The sequence below is a fragment of the Alligator sinensis genome, unplaced genomic scaffold (assembly GCF_000455745.1).
Source record: "Alligator sinensis unplaced genomic scaffold, ASM45574v1 scaffold1064_1, whole genome shotgun sequence".
NCBI lineage: Eukaryota > Metazoa > Chordata > Crocodylia > Alligatoridae > Alligator > Alligator sinensis.
Window position 1 is genome coordinate 115,395 of NW_005843145.1, and position 22,006 is coordinate 137,400.

General features: G+C 41.5%; 1 protein-coding gene across 1 annotated transcript in view; it reads right to left on the reverse strand.

The window, feature by feature from the left end:
• The window catches only part of MYO1B (myosin IB), a gene marked incomplete at its 3' end in the record, with an annotated part of 162,988 nt that overhangs the window by 112,245 nt on the left and 28,737 nt on the right, over positions 1-22,006 (reverse strand). Inside the window, exon 2 of the mRNA XM_014526743.2 lies at positions 19,274-19,389. Coding sequence (XP_014382229.2) covers positions 19,274-19,389 — 116 coding nt within the window. The remainder of the gene's footprint in view (positions 1-19,273; positions 19,390-22,006) is intronic.

Below are 22,006 nucleotides of genomic sequence, written 5' to 3' on the forward strand. Positions count from 1 at the left end.
AATTATGTTATCCATGTTTGCAGTTGTGAAATACATGATTTTATTAGGCACAGATCAAAAAAGTGAAAGTTTATTAAACTATTCTGTTTGACTTAAGGGTAGCCACAGGTTAGCAGGAGGCACCACTAATGACAGGGGGAAAACAGAAACAAAGAACGTTTCGTTTTCAACGGCAACATGCTTCTGGCACAGCCCTTCTTTAAGCTTAAAACAGCTTGCTTTAAGCTCCAGTTCAGAGGGAAAGTTCTCACAGATGTTTACCCTCTCCACACAGCAGGATTTACTGTTAGAAGAACAGTCCATTCAGCTATGATCTATTCCAACACAAAAAGGGCAAGATACCCCATCAAGAGTCACCTTCATAACTTCTCCAGGGCAGCTTTGCCTAGAACTCTCCCTCCAAAAGGTCTCAACTATAACCTTCCCAGCATAGGTTACACAGCACTTCCAAACTTAACACACTCAGTAGCACAACCTCTGAGCCTTACTGGAAGTATACAATTATTTCTGCACAAAAGGTGAACAAGAGATATTTTTCCCCCTCAGTTTCTATCACCACAAAAAACTCAATACTGAAAACTGATACAAAAACAAGACACCAACTTGAAAAAGAGAGGCAGACTTTCCTAACACTGTCCTCAAACCACAAGCAGTAAATATAATTTTCCATACATTTGAGTTGCATCCAACACATTTCTTTATACAGTTGCATGCTAATTCAGAGGGGCCATCTAGTCCATCCCCCTGCTCAAAGCAGGTCCACCCCAACTAGATCATCTCAGCCAAAGCTTTATCTAGGCATTTTTTAAAAACCCCCAAGGATGGAGCTTCCATCACCTCTCTGGGTAACCTGTTCCAGGGTTTCACTACCCTTCTAGTGAGAAAATTCTGCCTAATATCTAACCTAAATTTTCCTTGCTGCAACTTGAGACCATTGCTCCTTATTCTGTCAGGAGTATACAGAGCTGGTGCGAGGCTCAGTCTGGAACACAGTTCAGCCCCACACCATTCATGTGGCCTACAAGGCCAAAACTGAGCACCACCGCTCTGAATGGATATTAGTGTACTTTTTAATTGCACAACATGGTGGTGTTCTTGTCATGATAACCACCTTCTTATACAATCCTTGCAGACAGGAGACAAGCCAAAGAATTAATTAATTAGAGGAGGACTGTGAGATGGTCTATGCAAAATATAGTTGAAGCAGAACAAGCAGGGAAGCCTGAACTACCATAGCTCATGGTACACCTATTCTGAGGATCAACAAGAGCACCGTTCAGTTTCCTGTACTGTCAATATACAAAGTCTAATCAGGAAAAAGTCCATTTTCATATATTAAACTAAATAAACATAGGCTGGATCCAGCTGCATACACATCAAACATGTTTGATGCAGCTGCAACCACAAATTATGGTCTAACCCATAACATATTTAGTCCATAATGAAGCTTTACATATGCTCTGCTTTGCATGTGGAACAGGTTTCTTTCTTCCAGCTGCACTAAATACTTATTTCAATGAAAAATGCAAATACACCTACTTCATAAGTTTTTTCTATCCTTCCTTTTTAAAATAGCCCAGTAACTGGAAACAGGAAAGTGACTAGCTTGGTCCCTTGTACTCTTTTTTTCCCCATACAGTACTTAACTTGTGGATTTAGTGCTAAGAGATAAACTCAGTATTCAGAGGCAGAACAGACTCCCACAAAACTTTGTGTGCCCATTTGATAATTCTGGCTCATGCACCACTGCTTGTGATTTCACAAACGTACTTGCAGCAATGAAAACTGCAGGGATTTAAAGCAGATACAGAAGTTCTCTGGAAAAAAAATTCTAAAGAACATGTTACGGGTCAACTGGGCCATAACGCATTTCAGAGGAGGAAGTTTGGGAAAAGTAGTTGCTATAGCTTTTAGCTAAAAGTTAAGTTTATATAGGACACGATTTACCTCTTACAGCAAATCTGCAGAACTATATGTGTGTTAGTGATCTACACATCTTTAGCCTCCACTCAGTGGTTTTATTGTAAAAGTTTTATTTGCAGTTGTTTGTTTGCTTTGTTTTTCATGTATTGACATGTGCTTTAACCTTTTAAACTATGTAATTCTAACAACTGGCTTTTTAAAAACTAACATTTACTCCATTAACACATTCTACCATTGACTGGAATATTGAGACACATTTGTCGCAAGACAGCTGAATAGGACAACAGCGAGGAAATATGAAATACAAATTGTAAGTTGATTTTCCTTGCTACACTGCTGAGAAAACTGAACCACACAGTAGTTTCTTTTTAAACTGCTTTATTGTTTCAGCTGCATATCAATGGGGAATTAAGTAACACCTGTTAAATTATAATGATCTTGCATAATTGGGGGGGAGGGCAGGGAATCTTTTTTGCACTTTTCCAGAACTTGAACTTTCAAAGTGCATGTGGGGTTCAGGTTTTCTGCTGAAGTCCTGCATGTAGCACATACACGAAAATTATTAAAACTGGAAAATCTATCTCCCTACACATTTTCAGTTCACATCGGGCATGGTAACATTTCATTTCAAGGCATTATTTTTCTACCTCACAAGCAGCATATTAAAGCAGTGGTGTTCCACCTTTTGCCCACAGGCCAGATCTGGCAGTAATACAAAAAGAGTTCAGTTCTGCTCGTTTGGAAGGGACTAAGCTTTCCAAATTCATTTTTCAAATGGGTACCTATCCCTGCTCCCTGCATCGGGGGCATGCTCAGGACAATACCATGGGACAGGCAAAAGGGACTGTTTATACTACGAAGACTCACCATAGTGAAACTTAACAAATAAATTCTACTGACATGCAACTAGTAAAATTCGCTAGCTCCTTCACTCCTTGGCGAGTTCACTTTTCAATACTTATCAAATCAAGAAACTTAATGGTCTGTCTAAAAATATAAACTTTAATACACATAGGAAGTAAAAGCTATCAAGTAAGAAGATGCACATTTTAATGACATTTCAGAGTAACATCACATTTTAAAAGTGTAATCTAAAAACAGGAGCCAATACTCTGAGCATATCTGCAAGAGCTACATCGTCTCTTAGATGTGTTTCTGCCTACTGGGACATGAATCTAAAGGTAAAGGAATGCGAGGCATATTTGGCAAAGTAAAAACTTCAAATAAAAGAGGAGGCCAAAATAGTTCATCATTAGGAAAACTGCAACATGGTACAAAGTATTTATATAGCACCGTGTAAATAGGAGGACTGATAATTATTGCCATATTGTTATTCATAAACTATACAGTAGTAAGATGATAGCCACATCTAATTAGGAATGTAAGGCCAAGATTATGAGAGGAATGTGTAACCCGCATAATAAAGCGCTGCCCGTGACTGGTTATCAGAGGTACAGCAACCATCTTGCAAACAACATTAAGTAGTTTGATATCATATATCAATAATCAAACTACATTAATGGTACACATCTACTGTGTACTGAATACTTACAATTACTCTGGAATTAAAAGTACTCTTAATAAGCAAAATAAATAAGTGAAGTTTTATGGACTTATATATTTTCCCCTTCAACTTCAAGGAAAGTGACTGTCAGGAAAACAGCTTAATTGATTATTCCAGACAATATAGTCCTTTAGCCAAAAAAACAGTTTCAGAGAAGAAAAATGTTCTCCCAGATTGTTCAGCGGTAAATGGGCCTCCATTTCTAGGAACAGTGTAGGCATGTAGCATTTTTGGGTTTTTTTGTTATGCGCAACTTATCCATTACGCAACTTATCCATGAGTTTGCTAAGACTCAAGAAGTATGTCAGAGATGGTAGGCATTTGAGGATGTCAACACCACTGAGAACTGCAAGGAGACTAATATGACTGTTCTGTCTCATCCTTTGTTGAACTATACTTTTTCGTGATGCACCCAGAGGGACTGGACTCCCCAACTGCACTACCTTGTTCAGCAATATGGCACAGTAGGAGATGTCTCCTCTAGTAAGCCCAGACTACAAAGAACCAACCCTGAACTAAAACTGTCATATAGCAAGATCAATGTAATTTAGCCGGAGAAATGTAGCTAGTTCAATGTTAAAATGTTTTGGATACCTGCAAAATAATTAAACAATTTCAGGAACACTGGACTATTTTGTTTTGACTGAAAACGGTGAAGACAAACGCTTTAGGAATTACCAAAGAAAATATTACAAAATTTCTAATTGTTATAAAAGAAATTCTGGATTTTGTTCAGGATTATCAAAGACCAAAAACAAAGAATTTTTTTTCTCATAGCCACTGTTCAACCATCAGTCACTGCTACCTGCAGCTGAAATTAGTAACAAACTAAAAATTATTTATCCAGTAATGAAGAGGCTCTTCAGCTTCTTCTAACCCTTCCCTGATATTAGAAATTCTGCTGTTTTGTTTCCTCAAGATACATTTATATTCAAGGTTTAGAAACCCAAGCTCATCTCTCCAGCATGTGTCAGGAAAACTGCAGGTACAAGAAAAGTGAATATTTACATAAATAACTATAATGTAATTAGTTAGTTTCTAGTCGCTTAAATCTTTACTGATATATCCTAAATCTGTGTCTTATCTATCCAATACATACGCAAACAGATTATCTAGTTTGCCGAGACACTAAATTGTTCACCTCTTCCTTTGTATGATAAAAAAGCCTGTTTTTATCAAGCTATTTTTGCAAAGAAGATCCAGAATTAATCAGTGGTCAGATAAAGCTTGCTGCAGATAATTGGACTGGAAAAATAAATCTTTGATGAGGAAAAATCCTGATAAGGCTGAAGTAGACATGGAATTTCACACAAGTTTTTTCCTAAGGGTTTTTGCTGCTGGTTTATATGCAGTATTCTTATTTAGAATCATGTCAAAGGCTTCCAGCATAGCAGATGGGCACCTATTTGTGTTATAAATTGTAAGGAACAAAAAGAACACCATTAAACACAATGAGACATTTTCAGTGAAAGAGAGTGGCAGCTGCTCTTAATTGCAGTAGGAGACCCTGGAACATAGTAGGACCAATTGCCACTACAAGAAAGACTGAACACAAAGCATTAATCTCTCGATCCCCAGCCATAAACAGGATTTTTAGGTTTTTTTGTCAGGTTTTTGTGTTTTTCGAGGGGGGCGGGGGGGAAGGCGGGAGTTGCCTGTTACAAACTGCCCTTACCTCTTATGAAACAAAAAAAACCCACTGCTTTATTTTAATAATTCCTCATTCTTTTTAAATTTATGTTTGAAAAGTATCTTCAGATCCTTTGATAAATATCTTTGTAGAAGTAACTGGGGCATAATTCATTTAAATCAGTTCGACATATCTGATTTTACTTTGCAAAATGGTACCAAAAACCTGTTCTCACTTCTAAGATAGATTTAACAGCAAAAAGATATAGAGAGATTTATTTGAATTTACCATAGAATATTTACTGCCCAATACACTACAAAAGTTGCATTACAAAATAATGGTCAAGTCTACTGTGCTTTTTGCAATTCCTCATTTTTTAATCTAGTATCCCTTTCCTTCACAATATACAATAATTCTCAATGGGTTTCCAAGCTGTTCTTGTGAATTAGTGAGATTTTACTTTATGTGACTATACAAATCGCTAAAGAATTGCTCAGGCTCTTATGTCCTAAAAATCCTAAGAACTGTTATAAACTCCAGCCAGACGTTTGTTCCAGGAAATCAAGGAAATGGGATCTGGCAAGAATCGTTACCATTCATTTGAACTTCTGGAGCATTAAAACATATCTTTAATAACCACAACATATTATGCTCTTTTTAGAAAGGTCCTGGCTTTTTACGAAGTTATTTAGCCTAAAAAGTTTAATCCCACACACTCATGCTGAATAAAGATTATACAAAAAACTAGAACTCTTGGTTCCAAAATGATACCTTTTATTAGACCAACTGGAAAATGGCAAGAAAATGGTCCTGTTCTGCAAGCTTTCGGGATCAAAGTCCCTTCGTCAGGCTCTGGGAAAAGTGTAGGTGGTCCAAGATGGTAAAAAGTCCCCATAGGTAGGAAATAAACTTCATTTTTGCACAGAGGGAGCTGAAGATGGAAGGCTGTCCCTCTGGGTCCATGAGAGACACAATATTAGGGAGCAGAATTCTCACTTCCCTAGTTGGTATACCAGAGAACAGTAATTCACTTTTGTATTCACATTTAAGAGGCTAGGGTTCAGATTTAATCCTTTGTAGCTAATGTCTGTATTCATAAATGTTTAAGTACTACTGACTTCTGCAACAACATCCTCATTTGAACAATTTAAAGAGAGCCTTGATATCATTTTGCCACACCAAAACAAAACTCACTGGGATCCTAACATACAGGATAACAGCAACAGTCAATACTTTCCATGGATCCATATAAGGGACATAATACAACATTTTATCAATGTTCTACATCTAATTTGTGACTTCTAAAAATGTGCCCAAAGAATTTAAGAGACATCACTGCATTGCAGTTTTTAACTGGATTTACAGAATCAACTCTTAAAGAAGGCAAGTCAAAGTGTCAAATCAAAATTTCAGCTTTAAGTCGTTGCTACAATCACCACTAGATTTGAATTTGTGAAGGCTGAGATCTATACAAATTGAGGGAAAACCTCCAATAACTAGACTCTATACCTGGAAAATTAAAATAAATTTATAAGTTTTCCATATACAGAATCTAATTATTGGTGGGTCATCTTATAATCAGGGTTGTCTTATATTCAAGTGAATACAATATATAAATTAGTTTTTTTTAAATTGGACACCATTCAATTGACAAGTTATGGAGAGTTGCCTTGAGTCCAGTGAGGGGGTGCCCCAAAGCTGAGGTTAAAACCAATAGCCTACCTTCAGTCACACAAGGACCATATAGACCAGATCTACAAATTATCAGCAGTAGCAGCCATAACTAAGATACACCAGTCCATATCAGCCACCTCCTAAACTGGAAGCGGTATAGGCCTAGATCTCATGGTGTTTTGGGCAGCTAATCAGCACTGCTGAGCAACAGTACCAATCTGCCCCAGGTTAATTAGCCCACACACAGCACCAGGCAGATACAGCTACACTGCTTCCAGTTTGTGGAGAAGCACAGCATGCTTAAACATGGCTCCAGAGTATGGTAAGTGTACTGTGCAGTGTAGCATAGTTTATTGAAACTGAGTTTGAGTATCTAGGCTAGAGACAGACATTCAAAAAGCCTGAGCTTGAAGTGATTCAATCTTTGCAGGTTAGTCTAACCTGGCTAGGCTGAACCAGTTTCCTACCATAAGGACATTCCCTCTGGACTGAAGATATGCAGGCATACGCCTGCAGTGGCTCAGGCTAGAAGCTGGGGGGCACTAGAGCAGCCCTCTCTTCCCTTCCACTCTACTGAGATGAGGGGGGGGCCATGGGCAGGCTCCGACAGGGGCCTCTGATTAGGGAGGGGTTTCTCCCACCCCTCACTGCTCCTGACCAGCAAGGGAGCCAGCACAGCACGGAGTTGATAACAGAGCATTTAGTACCCCACCAAGAACACAAAAGTCTAGCTCATTAATTCAAGCTCTTAAACATCTTTTTCAAAGGAAGGAATGGAGGGACATTACCAGGGCATCAGGGAGTGGGACCAAGCTGGCCCTGCTCCATCATATGGGGCTCCCCACTGCTCCCAGCTGAGTCCTGGGAGCTGCATGTTGTAGCAGGGAGTAGAGCCTGGCCACCAGCTCCATCACATATATCTTCCAGCTGAGTCCTACTGCCCCGAACTGCCACAGCCCTGTGCTCCAGACTCCGCACTCCCACCAGCCCTGGCACCAGCCCCCACACTCCCACCCAACTGCAGCTTCCCCCACACCCATCACTGCTTCCCTATCGGCTACCCGGAGTGCTGCAGCAGGGATAGGAGGAGGAACTGCTGGAGGCCAGGGCAGGTGAGCAGTCCCCCAGGTAGTTGTAGCAACAGCAGCCCCACCCAGAAGCTGCACACACTGGCTGGGGCCAGAGCCAAGGCTCAACTGTGGGGGAGAGTGGGAGCTCAATAAGCTGGCCCAGTGGGATTGGGAGGGCTCAGCCCTATGTGGAGTGCAGCAGGGGCAGCTGCAGGTCAGGTCAGATGCAATTAATCAGTGGACAATCATCCACAGGCCAGATGAAATCACCTGGTGGGCCTGCACCAGTTCACAGGCCGTATTTTGCCCACCCTTTGTCTATACACTATATTGCATGACGCTCCTGGGATGGCAGCATGCACGTAACCATGATGCTAAGAAAGCCAACATCGGGTGTGGCAAACTCATAATGTACGAACAGCATCAATACATTCTGTAATTGCTGGGAAAGGACACCACATTTTCTAGTTTCATCAAGGCTACAAGAGTAGAAGTAGATAAGTCTATCTTAATGAACAAAAGTTTGTGGAATCTCACTGCTCTTATTATTTTATACTTAAACAAAAATGTTACAAAAAATTCCAAAGCCATTTTAAAAATTAAGATGATTTAAAAAAAGAAAAAAGTTTAAACTCAAAGTGGAGCTTTCTTTTCTGTAACCTGTTCTCAGATGGTTTTCTCTCTTAAGGGACGGATATACTTTTTCCTCCAGTCTCTTAACCGCACATCCTGTTGTGCATCAATTACATGTTATTAAATTTTTAAAATACTGGATTGCGTATGTTCCAATACTGACAGAAACCAGTAGCTATATTTCATTTCTCTAAGATTATAATATTCACTGCCAATAGCCAACTGAGTGTTGGATAGGACAGCTGCATTATGTACTTTCCAAGCCATGCTTATATTTGCCATATTCAAATTTGACAGATAAATCATTGTTTACACAAGGGGTACCCAACCTGCAGCACAGATGCCAAAAGTGACCTACAGCTTCTGCGTATGGCATTAGGGAGGTGATAGGCAACAATGACAGACAGGGCAAGTAGGGAAAAGGGATAGAAGTGGTGCTTGGGCAGGGTACAGGGCTAATTTGTGGCACATCCGCCAAAATAGTTGGCTCCTACTGCTTTACATTTTGGTCAAGTACTGGAGAGATTCAAGAAATACATCTGAAATTCTCTCAAGGAATAAAATGCAGCATTTTGACTCTATTCTATGTTTAGTTAAGAAAAAATATGAAACAAAGCACTAAAGCAGGGGAGGGCAAAAATACGGCCTGCAGGACACATCTGGCCCACCTGGCAATTTCATCCAGCCTGCGGGCAGGTGCCTACCAATTCACTGTATCCAGCCCAGCCCTGGGCGGCCTCTGCTCAGTTTGCATGGGGTCAAGCCCCGCTCACTCTCGCCGGGGCAGAGCATGCTGAACTCCAACCCTTGCCCATGGAACAGCCCTGACCCCAGCCCTGCAGGTAGAGAAGCAGTGGCAGGCGGGGGAAGGGCAGCAGTGGCAGGTGGAGAAAGTGGTGGTGGCAGGTGGGTGGAAGGAGGAAAGGGGGAAGCAGCAGGGGAAAGGCAGCAGCAGTGGTGAGTGGGGATGAGGGAAGGACTGGCAGTGGCAGCAGGCTGGGGCGAGTGGCAGCTGGGTGGGAACATGGGGCCCATGCCTGTTCCCTGGGGCTAGGGCCAAGGCCAGCGGGGACCCAAGGCAGGTTGGCAGGAGTGCAGAGCCTGGGCCAGCAGGGTTGTGGGTTTCTCCTGGCTCTACCACGCAGAGCTTGCATGCAGTTTCTGGGTTCTCCACCTACCTCCTGGGGGAGCCCCACGCAATGAAGTCAGTGGCCCAGCCCTGCTCACTGTTACACGCAGGTCATGGGAAATGGCAGGGAGGTCTGCGCTATGGAGCCAGGCCAGCTCCACTCTACTCCCTGCTGTCCCAGCTGAGTCCCATGATCTGCACAGTGGGCTTCATCATGCAGGGCTCCCTCTGGCAGTGCAGGAGTTGAGCATGTGAGCTCTATGCCATGGAGCAGGCAGCCTGGAGCTCACCAGGACTGTGGTCTGCCAGGGGCCTCCTCCTGATGCTGCTGCTGGCTGCAGGGGCTGTGCGCAATGGGCCCCCCCACACACACACACCCCCACAGCCCCCCACAAGCCCTCTACCCACCCACAGCCCCCTACATCCCCACAAATGCATGCCCCCACAACGCCTCATAACCACCCTCCCACCCCACTCCACATAACCCCATACCCATCCACCTACAGTCCCCACAAACACATACACACACTCCCCTACACCCCAAATACACACAAACCCACAAGCCCCCACATACTCCATACTCCCCTACCCTTTCCCCTAAGATTTCATTTTGAGCTATTATGCAATCACCTCTATATACACAACACACACAAAAACCAGGACAAAAATATATATATATTTTTTAATAAAATTAAAATATACTATTGTAGATGTTTGATTTTTAGTATATAATTTATTTTCTCTTCTGGTTCCAAGATGGCAAACACCCCTCCCAAAAGGAGTACTTTCGAGGGTAAAGGAGGGCCTTCTGGTGGCAAAGGTCAGGGGCTAGAGGAGGGACTTCGAGTCCCAAGATGGTGACCAGGTGGCAGAACACCTGTCAAGGGGCGGGGCTACCCATGCAGCCCTTGACAACTCACCAAAACTCATTAAGCGGCCCTCCAGCTGAAATAATTGCCATTCCCTTCACTAAAGTATTAGTACACCACCCTTCTATCTGGGTTAGCTGTGGAATTAAAAGATTTATTCTAAAGTGGGGGGTCAAATATATCTGGTTCCATAAGCTGGATGAATGGCATGGGGCTGGATCTCTGAGACCCCTCTTCTAAGGATTCTGAGATGTCCATACTCTGGGAACTAACATCTTCAGAAAAGCCACCATTTTAAATCAGTGGGCACAGTAACAGCCTCCTTCTTCTCGTATATCTTTCATAAATCATCTGCCATCTAGCGTAACAGATACCTTAAATCTTTACTTGACTAAATAGAGTAGCATCGATAATTTGTACCATAGGCAATGGCTTTATATATACTGTACATATCTCCAAAAGCAAGCATAACACTTTGTCAGCTTATACGAGCTCTATATCTTTTCATTAGAGGTGCACCAATACATCGGTTTCATATCAGATCAGCACTGACATAAGGAAAATTGACAGTAATTGGCAATCAGCATTTTTGGCTAATGTGGCCAATAATGTGGCCGATAAATACCTCATGCAAGCGCGCAGCTGCAGCACAGCCTACAGGCAGCCAGGAGCACAGCCTGGCAGTGTGGAGAGCAGCAGAGTTCAGCTGGTAACTGTTGTGGGTGAAGGGAGAGGGGGGCAGATCAAGGCCCCAGCAGTGAGGGAGGGAGGTAGTGAGGCTGGGGCTGCATAGCCGGGGCAGGATGCAGGATGGAGCCGAGAGCAGCAAATCCGGGGGGCCTGCTGGGGGCAGCTCCCACTGTGGGCTAGGGCCAGGGGAGGTGCCAGGCTCTTCCCAGCAGGGGCAGGGCGGGGGGGGGTGTTGAGCTGAGGCTGCACTCGGGGCAGGCGGTGGCAACACTGGGAACGGGGCCTACAGCAAATTTTGGGGTGGCTCCAGCCCCCCCCTCCCCCCGCCACCCCTCTTCCATCACCACCACTGCCTACCCCGAGCGCAGCCCGGCCCAGCCCCACCACTGGAAAGAGCTCGGCACAGCTCTGGCCCCGGCCCACAGTGGCGGCCTGCCCTCGCCCCACACACAGAACCAAGGGCTCATACCCCCCATACCCTCCCAGCTTGCAGTGGGAGGAACTACCCCCCTCCCACACCCACTGGACAAGCCACTCACAGCTCCATCCTGTGCCCCACCCTGGCTATGCAACACCTGCCCCAGTCCCACCCCACTGTCTTCCCTCACCATTGGAGCCTCTATCTGCACCCCTATGCTCCTTCCCTCCCCACCTCACCCTTTCCCCCACAACTAACTTAGAAGCCAGATGCTGCTTTCAAAGTGGCCCAGCTGCAAATCAGCAGTTAGACTGGTATCAACCAATATGGCTCATTAAAAATCAGCCATTGGTATTAGCCCAAAAAATCTCAGTGCAGCCCTACTTTTCATGCATCAGCAAGAAGTCCGTAGGAATTCAAATATCAGCTCCCATGTTGCTAGCCCCTAAATGTCATAGATCAGACTCAACATCCCCATGATTTGCTTTTTTATTTTAATAAAAAGATAACATTATGGGGGTTTGATTTTTTTAATTCCTCCAGCCCAATCCCAGTAAACATGTTTGATGATTAGGGCTGACAAATCTTCTAAGTTTAATGAATAAAATGATTTTGGCTTTCTCTGCAGGATCTCTCACACAGCTGCTTGCTCCCAGTCCACCAATCAATTCTGCTTCCCTGTATTCCCAAAGGGTGTGCTGCAAGAGTGACAGAAGTACGCAGCAGATCTTTCTGTGTGAGGAGATAAATGTTCTCCTCCCCCATCCAGAACCCTGTGCCTGATCCACCAACGCCTGTGTTGATTCCTCTGGGGACTGCTGCCACTGCTGCTGCTTTCACCCATCCTTTCCCACCCACAGACAGGCCCCCTGCAGTCTCCTCACCCCCCACTCTCTGCTCTGAGCAGGCAGGTGGGAAATTCATAAATGGGGCAACGCTTGGCAGCCCAAACCATCCCCTTCATTCCTTCCATGCACCTGGGGCTAGTTGGTATGGCTATGTGGGTGATTGCTAGTGTGTTAGACCCTGCAGGAGCAGCCTCAGTGCCAGGGGAAGTCCCTGCCCCCAGAAGAACAGACCAGAGGTCTTAGGGGGCAGACAATGCAAAGAGCAGGGCACAGCAAGATAAGATCCTGCCCCCACCACCCTTAAGTGGCACAAGCTACAACAGGGGTTTTCAACCACGGGTACACGTACCCCAGGGGGTACTCAGCAGCGGGCCCTGGGGGACCCTCCTCCCCCGCTCATCACCTGGCTGCCAGGGGAATCCTTCTTTCTTGACCGGCCGCCAGGGGTACACTGACCCAAAAAGGATGAAAGCCCCTGAGCTAGATCAAGGATTCTCAACTTTTTTAGCCTCATGGCACCCCTCCATATCTTTTCTGAATTGAGAACTCTGTGATATTCACCTGGGGTGCCACAACATTCAGAAAAGTGATACAGGAGTGACCTGAGGCTAAAGAGGTTGAGAACCACCAGTATAGAGACTAATTCTTTTCTTAAAGATAGATGTATTTGGTGTCATTTTTTTAACACTAGATCTCAGTACTGGTATGATTTCCTCTGGCGGGGGACTGGAACGCGTTATGCATTTTTAAAAAGATTTTACACAAACATACACACACACACACACACACACTTCTTCCAAATTAAAACTGGTGGCACAATTCATTCTTACACCCAGGAAGGGGGGGAGGGGGCAGTGTCCACATCCCCTCCCCACATACACATACCCGTCCACCCTCCCACCCCTTTTTGAGCATAAGAATGAAGTGTGCCACCAATTTTAATGCAGAAAGTGTGCCCCAGGTATCAAAAGTTTGGGAAAAATCAGTCTACATCAATCCTGCTCCCAGCTACCAGTTGTGCTCTCACATCCACACAGCTCCCTCAACATTTGAGTTGCTTTTAGGTTTATCCTTTACAGTTAGAAAGCTGGGTAATTAAGGGCTTTTTCTGACAGCTGAAACATTTGTTACAGGTTTTTCTAGCTGATGCTGGCATTACAAATCCTCAGCCTTAGCTCTAGGTTAAACACTTTTAATGAGAATTACATAGATACCAGCATTGTTTACACTTGATCTGGTTATCGTCTTAGCTCTGCATATTAAACAAACCAAACTGCTCCAATTAAACAAAAGGATATGTTTCTTATGCAATTAGAATTAACATGTGCCCAATCCTATATGGAGTTGGTATGTTTCTACTAAAGTAAAAATGAAAGAAAAAAAACTAACATTAGACTCTAGACATATTTTCTGAATGTAGCCAAACCATATTAAAAAAAAATAGGACACCAAGTATAAAGTAAATATTTGTAAGTGTAGGTTTTTAAAACTATCACTTTAAATATTTTCCCAGAAGAGAGATTAATTTAAAAATGCATGCAATTATATGGCCAAGCTCTCATCTCCTTTCCAAAGAGGCCTAGATAGTGTGAAAGGGGAAACCCATGAGAGAGACTTGACAGTTGTGCTTTAGGGTTCTGGGGATGTAAAGAAAAGAAAACCTTGCCCTCCCTATCCTCTCCCACAGTGGTCATTAAAGTAGTAGCAAGCCATGAAAATAGCTAACGTGTATAGGGTTTCAGGCTTTGTAGGCAGCCTGCTGGCCCAAGAGGCGCTCCTGTGAAGGCACTTTGCTGAGCCATGCAAGCATACCCAGAGACCACGTCTCCTAGGGAGCCAGGTAATAGGAGGAGGAGCAAAAAGGCAATGAACAAATGGAAAATACAAAGCAAAACACACCAGTGGAAAGGAAAAAAAAGACACAGGAAAACAAACAGCTTCAAAAGAGAAACTGAAAAGAAGATGCAGTCGCCACTGTGCAAAGCACAGCTAGAGAACACTCACTATTCACCATGTACACACCACCTGCACTTCTACCGAACAAGATTAATTACATTCTGTCCTAAAAACACTAAACTTCACAATGTCTATAGGGAGAACATTAGTATAAAGCAGTAGTCGCCCTTCACAGCTGGGACCTTATCATGCCCTTGAGACCAAAATATTTGCTTTGAATCAAAGAGGAAAAGAGTTACTGTAACCTTGGTGTTTCTCCTTACATGCTATTCTACAATGCCCTCTCCCCGGCCAAAAAAGAGTAACATACAACTTTCATATTCACGGTTTACATTGGCTCACAAGAGCCGTGGCTTGAAAGGTAAAGAACCAGAAAATATTACAACTTTATCAACTGTTGATGTCATTTTGGCTATCTGTACAAATAACAAATTGGCCTAACAAATGTTGAAGTGGGGGAAGGGCTATAAAATGAGGAAGATTGGTTGTTTTTTTCCTCCTCCAAATTTAAGAGATCTCTGTGGCATTTTCCAGCCTGCAGGCTGATTTTCAGAATTGCCAAACACTCATAAATCCTATTTACATTAACACAAACTGCTGGGGACTCAGAACTTTAGTCCCATGTCATATAAAACATTTGAAAGCCTCGGTGCATATCGTTAACTTTAAACAATCTTAAGAACAAAAAAGTAATTATCCTTGAAAATCATTTAATGTGCAACTTTATTTACAAATGCTTGGAAGCTTGATAAGTAGATTAAAAAATAAAGCAAAACTAACTAAAGATTAAATAATTACTCTTGCAGGACAAGGTCTAATAAAAAGCTCCTAATAAACGCAGGCATTTTCTTGGATACATCTGAATTACTAACCCTTTTTTTTAAATGTTCAGAACTTATATTAGAAACGCAAGATTTTCAGCAACTCTGCTTACTGCAACCTAGCAGCACAGCTGCCATCTCCTCTTGAAAACACACTAAAGCCAGATCTTGACTGTGATATCAGGGCTACTTCTTAGGGCATCCATACCACTTTATTTCCAGGTTGACATGCATAGAGAGAGAACAAATGGGTATAACTTATTTCATCGGCTGCAGGTTAGATATACCCACTATTACCTTTATACGTGAAGTCAAAGAATGGGGATGCTGAAGCTCTGCCTCTTCCACTACCCACCAACACTTCCCTCTCCCAGACATGGCCCTAATTCTGTGGGAAGAGAATATCGTTCTACACCAAGTATTCAAAAGCTCATGGAAAATACCAGCTTTAAGCAGTTTTCATCTTCAGCTCACGTAATGGTACTTTGCTCATCCTGATAATAAATAGAATTAATATAGGAGCATACATATCCTCTTGCAATAGAAGTTCCAGGAACAAATTGTGTATAGTGAGCCTTTTGTGACTTAGTGGTGAGAAAGGCTTATGTAGGAGTGGACTAACCAACTTGTACCCACAGCAGAAATACTATCTATTGAAACCAAAGTTAAAAATTGAAGTCTAAGAAGTATTTGCAGAACAGTGTAGGTCAAATCCCATGTATAGTTCCCTCGCTCTGCTTAAGCTTTCCTTTTAAAAACTGCCACTTTAAAACTTTGTTCAATTCCACAGGGTTAGAGTATAGCCTCTTTAAGGCAAAAGTCAAGTATATCTTGCTCTGCTTGGCTAGAGACAGAAGTTGCACATAAACCGGTTTAAGTGATCAGAAACTGGTTTAAGCCTGTAACAGAACAAAAGTTCAGTACACATAAACCAGTTTCAAAATGGCTGAAACTGGTTTAAGATAAACCTGGCTGAATGTAGTATCTGAATACTCATCAAATGTCTACTTATTTGTTCTATGTTGTGCCTAATGTAGTCCTGGCCACATCAAAAGCAGCACAGCATCCTAAAAGCTGATCTAATTTCCATTTTCAGTTCCCCTGTATATATTTAAGTACTGATTCCATAAAAAGCAAACAACTGTACTAATCTTAGTTGTCACAGAGCCCTAGCCTATATTTAAATTACAATGAATTATTAGGAGAAAAGGCTGTTTAAGACAGAATGACTTTATTATAATGGCAAAAGATATTAAGTAGATGCAAAGTTAGTTTACATTTCAACATTTTTGTGTCTACAATTCCAAAGCTGGTCATAAGTCTACCAAGTTAGTAAGTTATGACAAAACTTACAAACTTCTAATTTTACTACAAAGTACTTTTAAGGAAGCATATATTAAATTCTCATGATAAGCAGGTTTCCATTACAAAATAGCAACAACTGCATAGATCTGTCTACCACTTAGCCAGATACTTGTTGTTACCCTATTCCGAAAAGAAACAAATCTTATCTGTAACAAAAAAAAAATGAAGCAAATCTCACATAAAGCATGTAAATTATTTTTATTCTATGTAATATTATTTAAAAGATGGATATTTTTCCATAAGGGAGGCAGAGAATAAGACTAATATTTGGACAGACATCATCTGTTCAAGACAAATTATGCTTTTACTTGTCAATGGTTGGCACCATGTCAAAACTTGCAATGCAAATCATATTACCATTACACAATCAAGATTCTCTGGCATTAGGAAATGCTCAGTGCTATTTCACTTCAGTCTACTGCTATTAAGTGGATTTTGAGTGTTTAAATTTCAGAAATTATTGCCTTGAGTCAGCAGCTTGACCATTCATTTATCTTTGTCCAGTGAATGAAATTTACCAACATTTTCTTGTCAGTGTTTCAAGGTTCATTATCTTTCCCTTCCCTTACATTATTTTTTCTTATTCTAAGCCATTTATATCCACCCCTATCATCCTTAAACTTATTTTCCTGGACAGGGTAGAATTTCTGAATAATTTATGAAGAGACCATGACACTTCAAAAACAGTAGGGTTTTGTTTTTTAGGTTTTTGATTTCTCCCCATAAGACTCTCTCAAGAACAGTAACTCTAAAACAACAGCCATTTATACACATACTTTCCTGTTCCGCAACACAATGGATATGCACCGCTTCAGAGCAGATTTGATTAATCTCGATAGATGCGCAACATGCTGTACCGCATGCAGTTGTATAAGTGGCAAAATACACGTCAGCATGCAGAAAATGGCGGCGGTGCACTTTTGAACGAAAGCACCTCGATTGTGTTTTAGTTCAAAAGCGCACTGCCGCCATTTCCTCGGTGTTGAAACGCATTTCCCCACTTCACCTGGTTCTGCGGCGTTTCCATGTGTAAAAATTGCCCATAAGGTCTGTAGGTTGTAGCCATGTTGATCTAAGGACATAGGCAGACAAGGTTTTTTGGGTGATGCTTCCTCAGCCTGACAAAGGGTATTTAAACCCCAAAGCTTGCTAATAAGAATTTTTCCAACTATTTGAGCTGGTCTAATACAAGATATCAGATTTACCCAAAAGAACCTTGTCTGCATAAGGTCTGTTATATTCTTCATCTTGAAACAAGTGATATAGGGCAATTTTTGCAGAAAACAGGAAATTATGTTCCTTATGTATTTAGGTTCAAAAAGCTCGAGGGGTCAGCAGATTTTTTAAATTGGCCAAAGCAGTGTTAGAAGGTCTGTTGGCATGAAATTATGCTGAACAGTTTGGTTCCAAGGAGGTTACAGACCGCCAACAGCCTATTCATTTGATTATTCAATTATTTGGCATTTCAGTGAACCCTTGTATATCAACCTATAATTATTGCAAAAATAGCTCTCATCGGTACAAAATAATCTATAGAATATTTCCACATGTTGATAATTAAAAATGCACGTGCACACTGAAAAAAAAAATGAAAAACAAGGATTTTGAGAAGAAGATGCCTAAAATTACACTGGAGACCATATTTAGGGTTTGTGAAGTGGCCAGGTTTTTAAAGAGCACCCAGCAGCTCCCCTGCATTTAAAACTGCAAACTGACCAACTTTAGCAACAGATGTCTCAAGAGGCTGAAACCTGATCTACCCCACAATTACTCAGGAGAAAAAGGAAGGTTGAGTTGGGTCTCATCTACGTCAGACAATTTGAAATGTAGTAACATTATACATACCACAACTTTAGCATTCGGCATAGGCCAAGCAGTTTTTCTCTGCATCACATCAGTGAACTGTGATTAAATTCTTGTCCTAGCACATACCAGCAGACAGCAGGGTTTAACCATGTTTAACCAGTGTTATGCTGCATTCTGTTAGCCCTGACTCAAATGGATTAGTCAGAATTGTCAGTTCTTCATTACCATGCTTCAGCATTGTCTGTACTATGTATCATTATGATGTGCAAATGTATCTTGCCTTGACAACTGCCAGTCTCACAAAGAAGTACTAAAAGGTGAATTTAAGCCCAAAAAAGCCTATAAATAAGACTTAACTTTTACATTATAATTGCACATATAAATACACATATATCTTGGCTGATTTTAACACCAAAGAGGCCAGTTTTACATTTCTACGTTCTGGATATTTCTTCTCCCTCATCATATCTTCCTTGTCATAAAAATATGATTTTCCATAATACAGACCCTTCAAAGAGTCCAAAGTAACATGTATAGCCCTAGTCATCTTACTGAAATTATTCAAGGGAACAGTTGCACAAAGTTACTTCTATTCTGAAAGATCCCAGGTCTCTGAGTGAGGTTTCCTATAATCAAAATGAGGAATACTATCAAAAATTGATAAAATTATATTGTAATGAGAGAGATGGAGTGCCTCAATTATATATCAAAAGTATGAATTAATTCCTGGGAACGGTTTGAGCATTGGAACCTTTGCAGGACAGTAAGACCAATGGTTCTCAACTTTTTTAGGCTTAAGGCACTCCTTAAGAGAAAGGCAGCTGGTCCCATCTATTTTAAAACCAAATGGAAACATAATGCTTTGTACCATACTTACATATGAGGACTGAGTTCATAAAAGTTCCTGTTCCTGTATTCTTCAACCTTCTCAGGTGAATAAATAGGTAGTGATCTGTATGGGTTTAATGAAATAACCACACTGCCGATGTATGTCTGGAGAAGAAAAACAAGGCAGGAAAAACACAGAATTTTAATTCTCACCACAAGCATTGTTATGAACGGTCTTTAAAAACCACACAAAAAAATTTTATTATATTTAATTCCTCAGTTCAGGTAAGGATTCAATATTTGCTTCAAATATCACTATGTAACAATGGATAACTACAAAACACACCTTTATATACTAAAAATGCCTTTAAAAATCTCTCTTTTGCCTAACTTTTGTTACATTCATTGGTTACAAGCTTCTCCGTTGTATATACAGGTGAATATAAATTTTAAAAGACAAAATGATGAGCAGTTTGTAATAAGATATACAAAATAAGGTTATTCACTGTTTGTTAATACTTTGTTGGGTTCAACCTAAGGACCTACTGCTTCTTAAAACTGAAGCTGCAAAATCCCTATTTAGGAAGCAAAATATGGTACATTCCGCTTATCTGCATATGGGATACGTGTATTTGCTTAACACAGCACCAGTCCCAAGTTATTTCCTATGACATTGTTATAAATTGTGGTTGTGCCTAAACCACCTAAGTACAAAAAAAAATCAGTCCAGCTGTGTACTTAGTAATGTTATTGTACTCCCTTTAATTGTATAATTGGTGAAACAGATTAGGAGTCATCAATTTCAAGGCTTCTTGAAAGCAGTTTGTTTTAAAGCAGCCTTGAACCAATTAAGTTCTGTTAAATTCAGAGCTGCTATTACAGGTCTGAGAAGGTGAGCTTTAAGGAGTGTGACCTTAACCCAGGCTGCTCCTGTAAGTCACAAGTATTGTTTCTATGGTGCTCTATCTAGTAATCCAGGTAAATGCACAGCCTTTTTTCAGTCACTTGGCCATATCCTTGTAACAGATTATACTATATCAAAAGGTTGCCACTGTTTCAGACTGGTTCCTTATATTAATATTTCACATATGAAACTTGTTTAAAGTATCACTGAACTAAATACAACTGCATGAGGGACACTAATTCAGCTGTGGGGAAGGATGGTGGGAATCCAAAAACCACCAATCAGAAAGTCTCAAGGATCCACTGCTGAGTCACTCCTTAACCTCTCCAGTATTGAAATGCCCTAAAACAGGGGTAAGCAAACTCATCTAGCCCCAATCATGAGGGCATGAGCAGATCTAGGATTTTTAAAAGGGGAATGCAGATGGTGAGGTGCATCATCACATATAAAACAATACATTTTTGTCCAGTTAAAAAGAAACTAGAAGCTTTACTAACATGCCAGGGGCCTAGGGCTGTGTTATTCAGCTTAAGATTGAAGAAATAATAACTAACGTTATTGGAATGAATTAAAAATGGTTTGCAGGGCTGTGTTTCATTACCAGCTAACTGTTCTAACAACCTAAGGCTAGCTTGACTGATGGATACAAAACCATTACAAAGAAAAGAGGGTGGTTAAGACCTGTGGAATGAAGTTTAGAAGGGATCAGGTAGATTCTAATGAGCCACGAGCGATTTCCTCAGCATTGCCCGACTAGAAATGCTGCTGCCACTGCCAGGCAGCTGGTTTTAAACTTTGGGTGGCGCAGGAATAAAAGGAGAGTACAAGTGCCCAGTACGCATCTCTGGATGCACCCCTGGATGAGGGTCATTGTGCCAGTCTGCATGCTACACATGCCATACACACCACCAGCTCTGGCACAACCCGATACAGACCAGGCCTGGAGTCAGAACATATTGCCAGTCTGGCACAGGCGCCACATGCAGCGCATGTTCCGTGCTGCCCCATGTTACACGCAAAATATGCAACGGCAGATCCAGCCTAGGTGCTGCCTGCAGCATGAGGGTCCAGGGCCAGCTTGTGAAGTCCAGCAATCTACAGTCTAGACCACATGGCTCCACAGGCTGGATCCTACCTGAAAGTCTTAAGTTTCCTGCTATAGAGAACTTATTTTCAACCCTGAGGTGCTTTAGCAACACTCTAATAGGAATGCCATAGGACTGTAGCCTGTATTTGTAAAACAGCCTAGCTTTGTCCCATAGGAAAGCTACATAGGAAAGAAACTTGAAAGCTCCTACACTCTAGAAACCTGCCAGAAAGATCTGAATAGTCAAGGTTCAAGCCAGTTTTTACTTCAGGCTTGACACTTGCCATTTGTTTTTCAAATGTTAAATACTGCAGCAATCATCCAGATTCTCAAAGCTAACAACCTAGTCCTTTCTCAGTTTTTTTCTGTCTGCTACAAAGCTCTTAACACAGCATGGAATAACATCATTAACAGAAGTTCAGAATTACACTTGCAGGACAAGGTCTAATAAAAAGCTCCTAATAAACACAGGCCTTTTCTTGCATACATCTGAATTACTAATCCTTTTTTTTTTAATGTTCAGAACTTATATTAGAAATGCAAGATTTTCAGCAACTCTGCTTACTGCAACCTAGCAGCACAGCTGCCATCTCCTCTTGAAAACACACTAAAGCCAGATCTTGACTGTGGTATCAGGGCTACTTCTTAGAGCATCCATGTCACTTCATTTCCAGGTTGAGAGCCAATGGGTAGATCTTATTTCCTCAGCTGCAAGTTAAACATACTCACTATTACTTTTATAAGTGAAGTCAACGAATGGGGATGCTGAGGCTCTGCCTCTTCCACTACCC